At 38.1% G+C, this 14,623-nt stretch overlaps 1 protein-coding gene across 1 annotated transcript in view; it reads left to right on the top strand.

The window, feature by feature from the left end:
- Window positions 1-14,623, top strand: part of CDH11 (cadherin 11) — a 120,678-nt gene that overhangs the window by 67,332 nt on the left and 38,723 nt on the right. Inside the window, exon 3 of the mRNA XM_081963432.1 lies at window positions 12,868-13,279. Coding sequence (XP_081819558.1) covers window positions 13,052-13,279 — 228 coding nt within the window. The 5' untranslated portion in view covers window positions 12,868-13,051. The remainder of the gene's footprint in view (window positions 1-12,867; window positions 13,280-14,623) is intronic.

Below are 14,623 nucleotides of genomic sequence, written 5' to 3'. Positions count from 1 at the left end.
TCCAGAGGATGGTAGAGGACAGGAAGCCCCGGATGAACTTTGCCCATGGGGGTCGCGATGGGTCGGACATTACTTCGCAACTAACAACAACATCTACAGTTCTACTCACAGTATATATTTGCTGTCCTTTGATTTATGGCTGTCCTGATTATTGAAATATCTAAAAGGTCAATGTTCATTGAGATTCTTTTCTTCTATGGCCCCCTTGAAAATTGTTAAGGCTCATGGTGACAGAGAGGTGGATCATTGTTAAAGACACTCGGCTTATCAGATGGACAACTGACAGGCCACGTTCGCGACCTGATCACCATGTGATGGGGCGAGTTCCTGTTCTCACTCCAACTCCTGCCAAGCTAGCAGTTCAAAATCATGCAAATTCAAGTAGGTAAATAGTTACCACTTTGGTGGGAAAGTAACAATACTCTGTGATGTCATGCTGGCCACATGCTGGCGATTAGCGCTCTCTCAGTGGCTATGAAATGGAGATGAGCACTGCCTCTACAGTCGGCAACAACGAGTGGAATAAAATCCCAGGGATTCCTTTACCTTTTTTTGTTTATTTGTTTGTTTGTTTACCATGGTGGCATATTCATGTCTTTTTTTTTTTACCAGATGAAATTATTTTTAAAACATTGTTTTACTTATTTTGGTATTTTAATGTTTAAGGGAAAAAACAAGCTGTAGGCTAGCAGGTATTTAATATGTTTGATAGTGTAGCATTGGTCAAAGTGGTCTTAATTTGCCTAATCATGTTCAATCTATGAAATACATAAATCTAGTTTAGATTCTTAGGGCTATGTAGGCCATCCTTTAAAAATCTTAAAAGATTCAATTTTATATAATGCAGGTTCTATATTGAAGCCATCATCTCTGTCCATTTTCCTTCTGACAGCTTTCTTCTAGTGTGTTAAATTTATTTCTTCATTCCCTACTTGGTTTGAGTCTCATCTTCTCCAGCTATCTTTATCATTACACGCTTAACAGAGAATATTTGCATTGCAAGCTAATCAGAATCACCTCTGAGATGTGTGGGCATATAAATTAAATAAATAAATAAGATGTCAGCTAATGTAGGGATCTCTTTTGTTCTAGTATCTTGGTTCCAAATACTGTACCTGCAAACTCATTCATGGTTATTTGGGAGCAACACTGCCCTGCACAAATGACCAAGCTCTAGAATGCTTCAGAAAGTAATAGGAGCTCTTAGTCTGCTGGAGTTATTATCATGTAATGCACCATTGGCTTTAAATACCTGTAAAGGAGGCAAGAAAATCTTGACACATGTTACACCATAAATATACTCCTAGATATATTGGAAGGGAAGAGAAGGCTGTACTACAAAGATGATTAGCAGGCTGGAGGTTAAAACATATGAAGAACGGTTGCAGGAATTGGGTATGTCTAGCTGAATGAAAAGAGGTGACATGATAGCAGTGTTCCAATAGCTGAGGGGGCACCCCAAGAAGAAGGTGTCAACCTATTTTCCAAAGCACCAGAAAGCAAGTCAAGAAACAATGGATGGGAAATAATCAAGGGGAGAACTAGAGAAAATTCCTAACAGTGAGAACAATTAACCAGTGGAACAGCTTGCCTTCAGAATTTGTGTATGCTCCATCACAGAAGGCTTTTCAGATGAGGTTGGATATCCTTTGGTCTGGAGTTGTGCAGAGTCTAATGCTTGAGCAGGGAGTTGGACTAAAAGAACTCCAAGGTCCCTTCCAACTCTGCTATTCTGTTATTCTGTTACTGTAAGAACCCCATTTTCATGGCTAGGTCAACAATTCTCAAATTACATTTTAGTTCATGTCCTGGATCATGTGATTTAACATGAAGAATGACATTAAGTTGTATTATTTGCTGATAACTGCCATTGCTTCACTTCCAAGCAAGTGCATATAGGTTAAAATTAGATATTGTCGGAAAACCTGACACAGGTAGCACTATCAGTGTCAAATGGATTTAAGAAAAAAGTCATTTTATCAGCCTGAACTGACAGTTTTGCTATTTGCTGATGTTTGGAATACTGATTGAAGTTGCCTCAGAAGGTTAAAATGCAATTTTTAAAATCACAGTTTTTAACATTAATAAAAAATAAAGGTCTTATAGAAATTAATATATACTGTCTTTACACTTTTTGTATATGTGTGGATTATAAAGTATAATTTAGGCTTTAGTGCTGCAATAGAGCCAAGAATTTCTTTTGTCCAAATAATATTTAAAATAAATCATGGTGTAGCACAATATGTGTATCTAAATTATGTAACTTTTTTTTAATCAGGATTAGGCAATGGCTATTTCTGATCTTTGAAAGATTTTAGTAAAATTGTTCAATTTTATTCCCTACAGGGGAGATTTTAAATTGAATTTTCTTCTTTCAACTTTAAAGTCCAAGAGGCTATTTTTCTGGATGACTGACATTGCCATAATTTGAACCATCAATGTAATTTGTATGGATTAATGCATACAGATGTCCATATGCGGGCACATGTGGAAAGCACACTTTTCTGTAAAAGAAGAAAATCTTTAAAAAATCATTTTAAAATAACAAAGGAATCACTAAAAGTTACTTAAAGGGAGGAAGGTTATTGTTTTTCATCTCTTAAATCGTGTAAAACATTGTTGTGGGTGTAATGTTGTAGGGGAAAGATAGATCAATTTTATCTCCAAAAGAAGATAAAATTCCATAGTCTGGAAATGATTATTCTGTTTTATGACTGTAATCACTATAAATCACTCTTAAATAATTGGCATCGCTGGCCTAATGTGGAGAAAAAAGAGCAGCTGGCTAGAAAATCTGTGATTAGTAGCCTCTTGCAAATAGCATGGTTCACTGTTTATAGCTTGGTCTTTTTAACTTAGTGACTCAAGTCAGGTCCTAAAGGGAAAACAAGAAGAGAAAGTTGTGAGTCTTGAGCCATAGATCTGGATCAGGGGTGGGTTCCGGCAGGAGCTACTGCCAGTTCGCTTGTGTGTGTGCATTTGAAGAACTGAAAAACAAGATGGCGGTGCCATCAGTGCCACCTGGGGAACCAGTTTTGGGATGTGGCAGGCCTGGGTCACTGCCGGTTCCAGTGATCCAGGCTGCCAAACCAGTCTGAATCGGTAGGAACCCACTACTGATCTGAATTCGCAAAAGTTCATGAGATAATCCGGAAAGTATCTCAGTTGCAAGTAACCCTGAGGGAGGTTGGAGAAGAGTCATACATTCTGAAGAGTAGGATGGCTTCTCCAGATGCTGCCTCATTACTCTGCAACAAAGTTCTCACCAGCTTTTAATTTCACTACTTCTTCCTTCCAGCAGTCTTAGTTGTCTCTACTCTTTTGGGTACAGGGAAGGAACAGTTTCCAGGAGCTAATCCAATGTTGTCCTCTTTGGAAAGGATAACCATTTTAAGCTCTTCTCTAATGGCTGGCTGGGATGTCACTATCTCCTGAAAGTCCTGAAGAGATATTAATTGCTCCTCATCAATAGATCTGATAAAGAGACAAAGCCTTCTCCAACTGATTAGTAGGATTATGTCTTCATTTTAACCTATTTGCCAGTAGGAGAGGCTTACAACCAGCTTACATGACATTCCCTTCTCCTTTCCCCCCACTCTATTCTATTTCTATTTCCTTTTTTCCTACAAAATTAGCCTCTTTCTCCGAATCACTTGATTGTTCTGATGAACTGCAGCCAAAATTATTAGGATACCAGAGTACCCTCTAAAGAGAGCACAGCATCTGGAATCCGTTAATTTGGAGAAACACATGTAAGGGGAAATCATAATCTAGATACATGAAATAATATAGATCAGTGTTTCTCAACCGTGAGAGCCACTTTAAGATGGGTGGACTTCAACTCCCAGAATCCCCCAATGAGCCCATGCTAGCTGGGGGATTTTGGGAGTTGAAGTCCACCCATCTTAAAATGGCCAAGATTGAGAAACACTGACGTAGATAAAGATAAAGATCTCCATCACACATATGTGCTACTCGTTCCCAACTCTATGGGGTGGTGCTCATCTCTGTTTCAAAGCTGAAGAACCATGCTGTCCAAAGACATCTCTGTGGTCATGTGGCCGGCATGACTAAATGCCAAAGGTGCTGTTACCTTCCCACCAAAGGTGATCCCTATTTTTCCATTTTTTTTATGTGCTTTCGAACTGCTAGGTTGGCAGAAGCTGGGACAAGCAATGGGACCTCACTCTGTTATGCGGCGCTAGGGATTCGAACAGCCGAACTGCCGGCCTTTCTGATCGACAAGTTCAGCGTCTTAGCCACTGAGCCACTGTGTCCCTATAATTTAGAGGTTAAAAGAGGAGCAGAGAGATCCATGGAGGATTGCTCAATTAATGACTATTTGTATTGACAACTGTGTGTGGCACATCTTGACTCATGTGAGATTTGTATTTCTTAGGCACAACTGTGGAAAAAAAACATTATTCCATTATTGTCCCAAAGGTATTTTTTTCCAAAAGGCAACTGGACTTTGTTTTTCTTTTAAGAGGTTTCACTTCTCATCCAGGAAGCTTCTTCAGTTCTGACTGAATGGAATCCTTCTATTCTCCACCATTCAGTCAGAACTGAAGAAGTTTCTTGAATGTGAAGTGAAATATTTTCAAGGAAAAACAAAGTCCAGTTGCCTTTCGAAAAAGCACCTTTGCAACAACCATCACCTACCGTGTTTCCCCAAAAATAAAACAGGGTCTTATTTTCTTTGAAACCCCCAAAATAAGTGCTTGGCCTTATTTTTGGGGAGGTCTTATTATTTTTGAGGTGCAGGAGGCAGCGAGCGTGGTAACCTCATGGCTGCTGCTGTGTTGCAGTATTTTCTGGGAGGGATTATTTTAACACATGCACTCAAAAGCCCAACTGAGCTTATTATCCAGGGAGATCTTATTTTGGGGGAAACAGGGTAGATGACTGAGCATTTCCATAGACATTACTTCACTATTGTCCATATTTGAGTTTCTGGTTGACCATCCATGATGCAGAATAATGGCCCTGTCTGGCAAGGCTCTTGTTAACTGGAATTATGCCTGTAACTGTATCTAGAGTCAAAATGAACGAGTCTCTGTCACTATTGACCTGATGCATATCCAACTCGGAAATTTTAATGCATTCAAACTGCAATTTCTTGAAATGTAAGAAAATTCTTGAATTGCTAGAGGAATACAGGGCTGCTAATAACTAAGCAGACTCAAGCCAATTTTTTTTCTCCTATTGCTCATAAAAATTCTCAGCAGGGAAGCAAGCTTACTTAAACACCTTTCCATAATAATTCAGTTCATTGAGACAGAGTTGGGAAATGCAGGCAATTGTTTATTCCACAGCATAGCACAGAGGAATAACATTATTTATATCAGCCTTGCTGCATATTCACAAATGCATTCTTCCATAAATAGCTATAATGGAGTACACACTTGCAGATGCACACAGGGACACTTCTGGCACTTTTACACAGGTGTCCCTAAGCCCTTCCTGTCCAAGTCTTATTGTTGCATTGTCCCACATTGTTTGAGATAGTTGGTAGCCTGACAGCACCACTTTTATTTAAGAGCAAATTTCCCCCTTGTGGTTTACTGTGGAGGGAGAAAGTAGACGTTGTTTTCTGCCGCATCAGAGCTAGAAAACATTTAGCTACATCCCTGCCAGAATGAATGCAGCATCTAATGAGAAGATAGAGCTGTCTGTTAAGAGTTGAACAGACAGTATAGCATTAAAAGAGCAATGGACAAATGAAAGAAAGGATATCAGAATCCTTTCAATAGCAAGGATTCTATATATATATATAGAACGCTGGATTATCAGCAAATATATATATATATATATATATATATATATATATATATATATATATATATATATATATATATATATATATATATATATATATATATATATATATATATATATATATATATATATATATATATATATATATATATATATATATATATATATATATATATATATATATATATACACACACACACACACATACTTGCTGATAATCCAGCGTTCTCCTGGTATTTATTTATAGGGAGAAAATGTACAGACCAAACATAATTTCTAAGTTAGATTTTCCCTATTACCAGAGGGAGCCCCCTTGTGGAGTACTGTGAAGCCGTTACCATGGTAACTCCACTGTGCTGTACAGTAGAAGCCATTTGAAGGCACAACAGGCTATATCATAACAGAACACATGCCCTGAAGGGTGTTAGTATTTGTTTCCAGAGAGTAAGTCATCTGTGCACCAAGTTTGGTTGAAATTACTTGAGGCATTCCAGAGTTATGCTGGAACATACACACACACACATACAGACATTTTTATATATACAGAAGATGTAAAAAAAAAACCAGAGAGAGAAATAGAGTAAGACAATATTAAGCCCTTCTGTGCAAGCCAATCTCTAATATGAATCAACAAAAGGATTCTTGTCATACCCACACTCTATATTTCCTTTAGCTCACTAATTTCTTCTGATTCATCAATACTGATGCCGGGACTGGGATGATTCAATTCAGCTGGCACAAGCCAGCTTGGAATGGAAGATTGTCTAAGGCAAAAGAGAGATGTCTCTTCCCATTTTAAAAAAACTCCTCTGAGAACAAGGGGAATATTTCTGCTTCTGATTGGTTGGTTAGGCTTTGACTTTCTGGAGATTTGCTGGACTTTATTATCTAGATCTCTGTTTCTCAAGCTTGACAACTTTTAAGATATGTGGACTTCTCATGTTGGCTGGAAGCATCTTGGAGTTGAAGTCCACATATCTTAAAATTGTAAAGCTTGAACAACACTTGGTCTAGACTGATTGATTCATTATGTATTGATTGATTAGCTCTGGCAGTGTTTTTCTCTTTTACTAGCAACCATTCTGAACTCTCAACAATGGGAATGTTTGATATATCATCTCAATGGAGAGACATTCAACAGGCACACTCTTCCTTCTCAAAGTGGATAGGCTGTTTCTGTCCAGAACAAGTAGTTACCAGATAATAACTGCATAGGTTTTTATGGGTGATATCTAGCACCTTGATCTGCACCCAGAAACACATTGCAAATCAGTACATCTCTTACAATATTTGCATTAGAAATATTACTGGATTTGACTCATTACCAAATTTAAGTTCTGTTCAGCTGATTGTGGTCTTGAATAGCAGCATCAACTACAGCAATTTAAGGTAATCTAGTCACAATTCTCTAGCTTAATCTTTGGAGGTACTATATGCAAATAGTGGTTGACTGATGTTCCCTGGTTTGGCTTCCTAGAAGGGAAGAGATTTTCATCAAGTTTCAACCTTAGAAGCATTCATTGTTAGACTCCTGGGACACATGGAACCAAAAGTCTTGGGTGTATTTCTTAATCCTTCCAAAACTCACAGCAAATAATAGTTTTGAACATAGCTGAAAGGCAAAACTGTCAACAATATGAAGAATAGATCTATAAACTGTTCGATGCATCCTTTTGGAAGAAGGGGGTGCCTTCAAGTCAATATTGACTTCTAGCAATTGCCTGGAGAAGTTGCCAGCAGGATGACCTTGGGCCAGTCACTTCCTTTGAGCTCAGAATTCTGTATTCTGGTGGAACAGCTACCATTTTATCATGTAGAAGTGCTGGTTAGACAAATGTAAGAGATTATTCAGTCTAATGTAGGAGTGTCAAACTGGATTTCTTTGATGGTTGGATCAGCATTATTCTCCGTGGGCCAGCTGCGGGGAGGGGGCAGGATGGATGCCTCCTGCAGGAGGATCACACATGCCCCCCGTGTCTCATTTTCACCCTGGATGGCCTTCTGCAACATCCTGCCAGCCCCACAGGCTTGTCCTTTGCTATTTCCAGGCCAGCCCCGTGGACCAAATTTAAGCACCCCATGGGCCACATCTGGCCCACGGGCATTGAATTTGACACCCTTGGTCTAATGAATGACAAGTGAAAAGGCATTCTGTGGAAATATTTTTGGTCCAACTAGGATTATATATGTAGACAGAGAAGACACTGAGAAGTCAGATGTGATTTATAAGTTCTAGCAGTGTCTTCTAGTCATCAAATGAAAATTGTTATCTCCCTTCTCCTTTAAGAAAATCACTGTGGAGCTTCTGTTGTGTATAATTAATATAATTTTTGAAAAGAAAAACAGACTTATTTTTTTCTTAAAGTTTGTTGTTCATCTGCCTGCTTGCTTTGGAGCGAGGATGGCACTTGATATTTTATAGAACGGTGCTTTTTCATGTTAATTATACGTTTTAGTTTTAAAATGTCAGCATCTAAAGCTGTACAAACCTGTTTCTTTTTCTTCTTTTTTTCATTTCACATTTTACCCCATTTTTTACCACACTATTTTCTTTGGGCTCTGTGACAAAGAATAGTAAGGAGGCTGATGTCATTGTAAGTTTAAAAATATAACATTCATTTCTACTTTCATTCAAACCTCCTTCAATAGTTCTTAATAAAAGTATCAGGACTAATTAGTGCCTCCTTTATCTACTCTTCTGCCTTTTGTTTTTCCAGTAGTATTTGTAAGAAGCTCTGGAGAGGAGAATTATGCACATTTAAGAACTCATGCACCACTTGCTCAGTGGCTAAGACACTGAGCTTTTTGATCAGAAAAGTTGACAATTGGGCAGTTCGAATGTCTAGTGCCATGTAATGGAGTGAGCTCCCGTCACTTGTCCCAGCTTCTGCCGACCTAGCCATTCGAAAGCAGGTAAAAATGCAAATAGAAAAATGGGAACCATCTTTGGTGGAAAGGTAAGAGCATTCCATGCACCTTCGGCATTTAGTCATGGCAGCCGCATGACCACGGAGACATCTTCAGACAACCCTGGCTCTTTGGCTTTGAAATGGAGATGAGCACCGCCTGCTAGAGTCGGGAATGACTAGCACATATGTGCGGGGGGAACCTTTGCCTTTACTAAGAACTCATGTATCTCCACAATTTACCTGGTCTTGGGTGGCTTACAACAAAAACACCGAAACCAATGCTACTGTAAATCCATAATAAAAAAAGTCAGATGGCATTCTCTCAACCTTCAGAGCCACACGGAATTTACTCACTTCTAGAAGATCATCAGATTTACTCACTTCTAGAAGGTCATCCAGACACAACCCTGGACTTTTAAGAAAAGGAAAATTATTCCAAAATATATTGGGTGGAGCTGAAAAACATTGGCCCTTACCAGTTACAGAAGACCACTGACAGTGAGGACTCATCCATCAGATGGGTCAATTCAAGGTGGAGAAGGGAAGATAGCATGTACTGAGAGGCAAGTCTGTGGGGTCTTAACAGATGAAAACCAACATAGTGAATTGCACACATAACCTGTTGCTAACCAATGCAGAGATTGCAGCCCAAGGGTAATATGACTGTGCAGCTTCTATTCATCCTCGCTGCATAGGTGAACAGTTCTGTGTCATAGGTTGCAGCAGCTGTGGTTTCTGAACGGTGCTCAAAGATGGCAATAGTCTGCCAGATGTTAATAAGAACATGATCTGTCCTTTAAGTATGCATTTTATTAAAATGCACTCCCTCCTGAGAGGGGTATTGTTTTCTTTGTGGGGTGTGTGCATGTTTAAATGCTGAATTAAACAAGCTTCAGATTGGTCCAGTATGCTGGGTTGTTTTGTTTTCTTTTTCCTACATTTTTGTGCATTTTGAGCTTTCTCTGATCCTAATCCCTGGGTGTCCTTTTTTTTTTTTTACAGTATTTAATATGGTTAGAAAGCCCAGATGCTTTTAGAAGAAGCTAAAGGCAAGAGGGGGGCTGACATAGCACTATTGTTCAGATGAAAAGGGCTTATTTGCTTTCATTCCAAGCCCCAATGAAGTCTCTGGTTTGGATGCTCAAAGGAAACTGGTCGTTTCATCTCAAGAAGCCCAGATACAGCCGGGCTGGATTCAAAATAGACCCATTCTATTATGAACGTTACACAGAGACTCCACAGATGTCACTACACAGAGACATTTTGAAAAAAAATAAAGGGATTGCAAGCGATTACTGCATTAAGCACTAATTAGTAAATTAAAGATAATGGCTTAGATGTGTGGTTAATGTTTTGTGTTCAGTTTTTTTCATGCCTGAACAACTGATAGTAAACACTTTCATATATCTGCATCTCCCCTTTCCGATGTTTCTACAAGCTTTCTATATAATTGTGTTACCAAACCCAGTAATATAGTTAAGCCATATTTTAGACGTTAGATGATTTTTCACATACCGACTGTGGATGGGATCATTTAAAATTAATGATCTGGTGGAAGAAAAACTGTGTGTACATTTCATTTATCTTCTTTAATTTTCCCCTATCTTTTTTTTTTATTCTAAGGAAGATAATAGTAGGAGAAGAGCAGGCAGAGCTAAATGTGTCGTCAGATTAGAATCTTTACGTTGCCACAAACATCCAAGTCCATCCTCTCCTGAATTCTCTTGACTTTTATCTGGCTCCAATTTAGTGTTAAACTTGAGTAGATTAGCAATAGCAATAGCACTTAGACTTATATACCACTTTACAGTGCTTCACAGCCCTCTCTAAGCGGTTTACAGAGTCAGCATATTGCCCCCAACAATTTGGGTCCTCATTTTACCCACCTTGGAAGGATGGAAGGATGGTTCAACCTTGAGCCTGATGAGATTTGAACTGCCAAATTGCAAGCAACAGGCAGTCAGCAGAAGTAACCTGCAAAACCGCATTCTAACCACTATGCCACTGTGGCTCATTCTCATTTATAAGCTTGATATATGCTGCTACTTAATGGATGGCCTGATTCCTTGCATCTGACATGTATAAGGTTTCCCTTAGAATGTACTTTCTGATGTTTTGTTTAGAATTCAGAACCATGATAGGAACTATTATAGAAGGATCTGTATCTGGTCAGCAAAATAAATTGTTAAGTTGTTTTTCTACAGCAAATCTGCTCCTATGATCTGCCCAACAGTTCACACATTATTAAATATAGCTTGTTGTCCAAGTACAGCTTGCTTTTTGAAACTTCTGAGATTGGAAAGTGAGAAATATCTATTTTATGTGCTAATTCTACAGTTCAGATGAACAACGAGTAAATCAAAAAAATATTGGAATATCAGTTAAATCAAAAAAATATTGGAATATCTGATGAAGTAGAGATCCTTTAAATAATGCTTGCCTTATTTTTTCTTTATATTTCTATTTATTTCTGGTAGTTTCAGTTAATAAGAACTTAAGTTAAAAGGAAAAGTTCCTTTTGGGGGGACATATCAAGTGAAGATAAACCACATATACAGACAATAATGTTTCTTTGTAGCCCCTCTGTCAATCTTCCAATATTTGGTACTCTTACTAAAGAATCTGTTAGTGATTGCCAAGTTGTTTAAAGAACTAGGAATTGGATTTCCTTTTTTGTACTATGGAAACTAGCTATACGAAAGTACAACATAAGACTTAGTTGGAGAGAGTAATAGAGTAGCTAAGATTATAAAGATTTTACTCAAATCCAGAAGGCTACCACTATCTTATCCAAATCCAACAAGCTATTACTTCCAACCAGGTATACCTGACACTATGATTTTAAAAAGAATTGGGAATTTAATACTATACCATTCCCTATCTCTCTGAAGATAGCTTTCCAGCATTTTTGACCTTGGTTGGAAATTTCATCAGCAGGGAAGCCAAAATGCCTGAAGAATCACTGTGTTTCCCCAAAAATAAGACAGCTCCTTTTGCGGTGGCCATTAACATGACAGAAGGCGCACGGTGGCTAGGGTTGCGGGAGTGACCATTGAGTAAGGGCATGTGGGGTGCAGAGGGCATGTTCCCCTTCCCTTCCCCCCCTCTGGCCTTGCCTCCTCACCTCATGTTGCAAGAGGAAATGGCGGGGACCGGCTGCGCATGCATTTAAATATTTTCGGGAAGGGCTCATTTTAATGCATGCACTAAAGTCTTATTTTCGGGAAAACAGGGTATATTTAGGTAAAATCCTATATATGCAGGAGGGTTTTACCATAGAGGTGACTCATGTTATGGCAGTGTTAGGTAGACTTGGAAGGAAATATGACCAGATGAGCTAATCCTTCTTTATTGTAAAGTTATATTAATAGAATCGTGAACATCTGAAAGTACAATTCTCAACCAATCTCCTTTACAGCCCAAGAAACCGGGGGGGGGGGGGTTCTTCTGCATTTCTTGCCCTGCCCAGTATGTAGCTTTGGACTATGTTGTCTCTTATTCTCACTGCTCCCACAGTCTCTTTCCCCAGTCTCCCAGATCATTCTCACATACTATTATAGATAGATTTTTTTTTGCTTCCTAGCCCAAGATAAGGGTACAGACTGTGAGAAAGTTTTTTTTTAATTGTATCAGAAAGGATGGACCTTCACTGTGGACTCTAGAAATGATAAATGCTTTATTGAACAAAGATGTGGTCTTTACTGCCCTCCAAAGGTAGCAAAAAACCTGTGTTTAAAAATATCAGTTCAGATCTTACATTGGGCCACTTAAAACCCCTGAAAGTGTCTGTCCAAAAATTACAGCTTTTTTTTTCCAAATAGAGGGACTGTTAATCAGAAAAATGACCATTTTTGTCTGCTTTACACTTTTAAAATTTTCCAACGAATATATAAAAAAAGTATGTTTTTGAGCAAGTTATTAAAAAATATGATAAGAGAATTCTAGATATTCTTAGATTATTGTTTCCAACCTAGGGAGACCATCCAATCTTGGTCATCCTAGTGAATAATTTATTGAGGTGTCTTTATATTTCATGTATATTATCGTCTTGGGAAAGAAACAAGCATCTTGTTTCAATGGTCTATTAAACTTTTGTTATGTGCTAAGTTTCTGAAATGCTGAGCTTAGAATAAATACAAAGAACTAATTTTCTCCTGTTTGGTTCTTCTTCTTACTCTAGGAAAGCATTTGGAGTCTATACAGAGTTAAAGTGATGGACTTAAGGAACATTGACATCTCGGTTACGGAAAACCTGTGAACTTCCCAGAGGATTATAGTATTCCTGTTCACTTTTGTGGGTGACCCTTTGAGAAGAAAGGGGAAAAAAATTGGGGAATACTCTGGTGCCTATACATTAACCAAAAATGAAGGAAGATCATTGTTTACATGCTGCCCTTCTCTTTCTGGGAATGCTATGCTGCAGCTTTGTTATGGCAACAGACAAACTGAACCACTCAAGGCCATCACTGCATGGTCATCACGAGAAAGGGAAGGAAGGACAAGTTCTCCAGAGGTCAAAAAGAGGATGGGTATGGAACCAGTTCTTTGTAATAGAGGAATATACTGGACCGGATCCTGTACTAGTAGGCCGAGTAAGTGTTTTGGGGTTTTTTTTGTACATTTTTAGAGCAACACATGCATTCCTTTTTTCTTCTTCTTTCCTTAGAAACATGTTTTGGTATGATTTGGACATGGATAAATCCTGTGTATTCTTCAAAGACAAGACCTCTGCAGGATCCAATCTGGATCAGTTATCAGGACCAGAGGTTTTGTCTTTGGAGCTTTTGGACTCATGCTGGAGCCCATCTTCAGGGGAACTTCTGTCTAGAAGTTAGCTAGAGAGAACTTCCCTGAAGATGGGCTTCCACATGAGTCCGAAGAGAGACGTTCCCTGAAAATAGACTCCAGCATGAGTCTAAAAACTTGGAAGTTCCAATCTCTTGTTCCAGCGGCCGACCCAGATTGGATCCTGCAGTGTTATCCTGGGACACATATATTCATCTTCATTTGGTAAGACCTCTCCTATCCAACGGCGATTAGAACTATTCATGTAGCTGTAAATCTAGCCAAACAGCAATCCATCCTTTGATATTTAAGATTAATAGTTAGCTCTGTAAGATGGTTAGAATGGTGCTACAACACCCAGATGACAAGCTGTAGCTGGCCATATGAAATAGAGATTCATTTATGCTTTCCAGGTTTTTTTGCAAGAAAGGAGGAAATGAAATTCTTAGTCAGAGATGTGGATCATGCAGGTACATTTAAAATGTGCTCCATTATCATATAGCTTGTTCAGTTTGTTTAAAATGTTATTTGTCTAAGAAATTTAGTCAACGGACTCGTATCGGTTTTGATTTCATCATCATACTTATTATTTTCACAGATATATTATATATTATCTTTCTTCTTGTATTTTCTTTGTCCTTTTTTAATGGAGATGTGATAAGCTCAAGCAAACTTTTCTCCACGCAAGGCATTCATTGTACCATCAAAACTTTTTGTATCACATTCTAAGTTGAAAAGAATAGAATATTGACTTTAATTGTAGCATCTGAGCTTTATTGTCTGGTTGTTTGGTCCGTACTGCTCTTTTTGTTTCTGATTATATACTGCTTTTATGTTCTGCATTCTAAAATAGCTTATACATTTAATTGAAGGAGAGGAGGGACAAATGTAATATGTAGGACAATCACCAGATGTAAGATCGAGATAATATGTTTCAAAACTCATTTTCATTATCAAAGATGATTCTAATATGATTTTAACTAATCCCCAAGCTAATGCTATTGAATTTGATAATGGCATCCAAAATACTACTTTTCAAATTCCCCAAATTTGGAATGTAATCATAAAGATTAAGCCTTTCAAAATGTAATTATTTCTTCCATTTTTGCATTCCTCTGAATTTTGGAATACATTTTTTTCAATCAAAACAT

This window comes from Natrix helvetica, assembly GCF_964273705.1.
Source record: "Natrix helvetica genome assembly, chromosome: 10".
NCBI lineage: Eukaryota > Metazoa > Chordata > Lepidosauria > Squamata > Natricidae > Natrix > Natrix helvetica.
The sequence above is the reverse complement of the archived record's forward strand: the minus strand, read 5'-3'. Positions and strand labels throughout refer to the sequence as shown.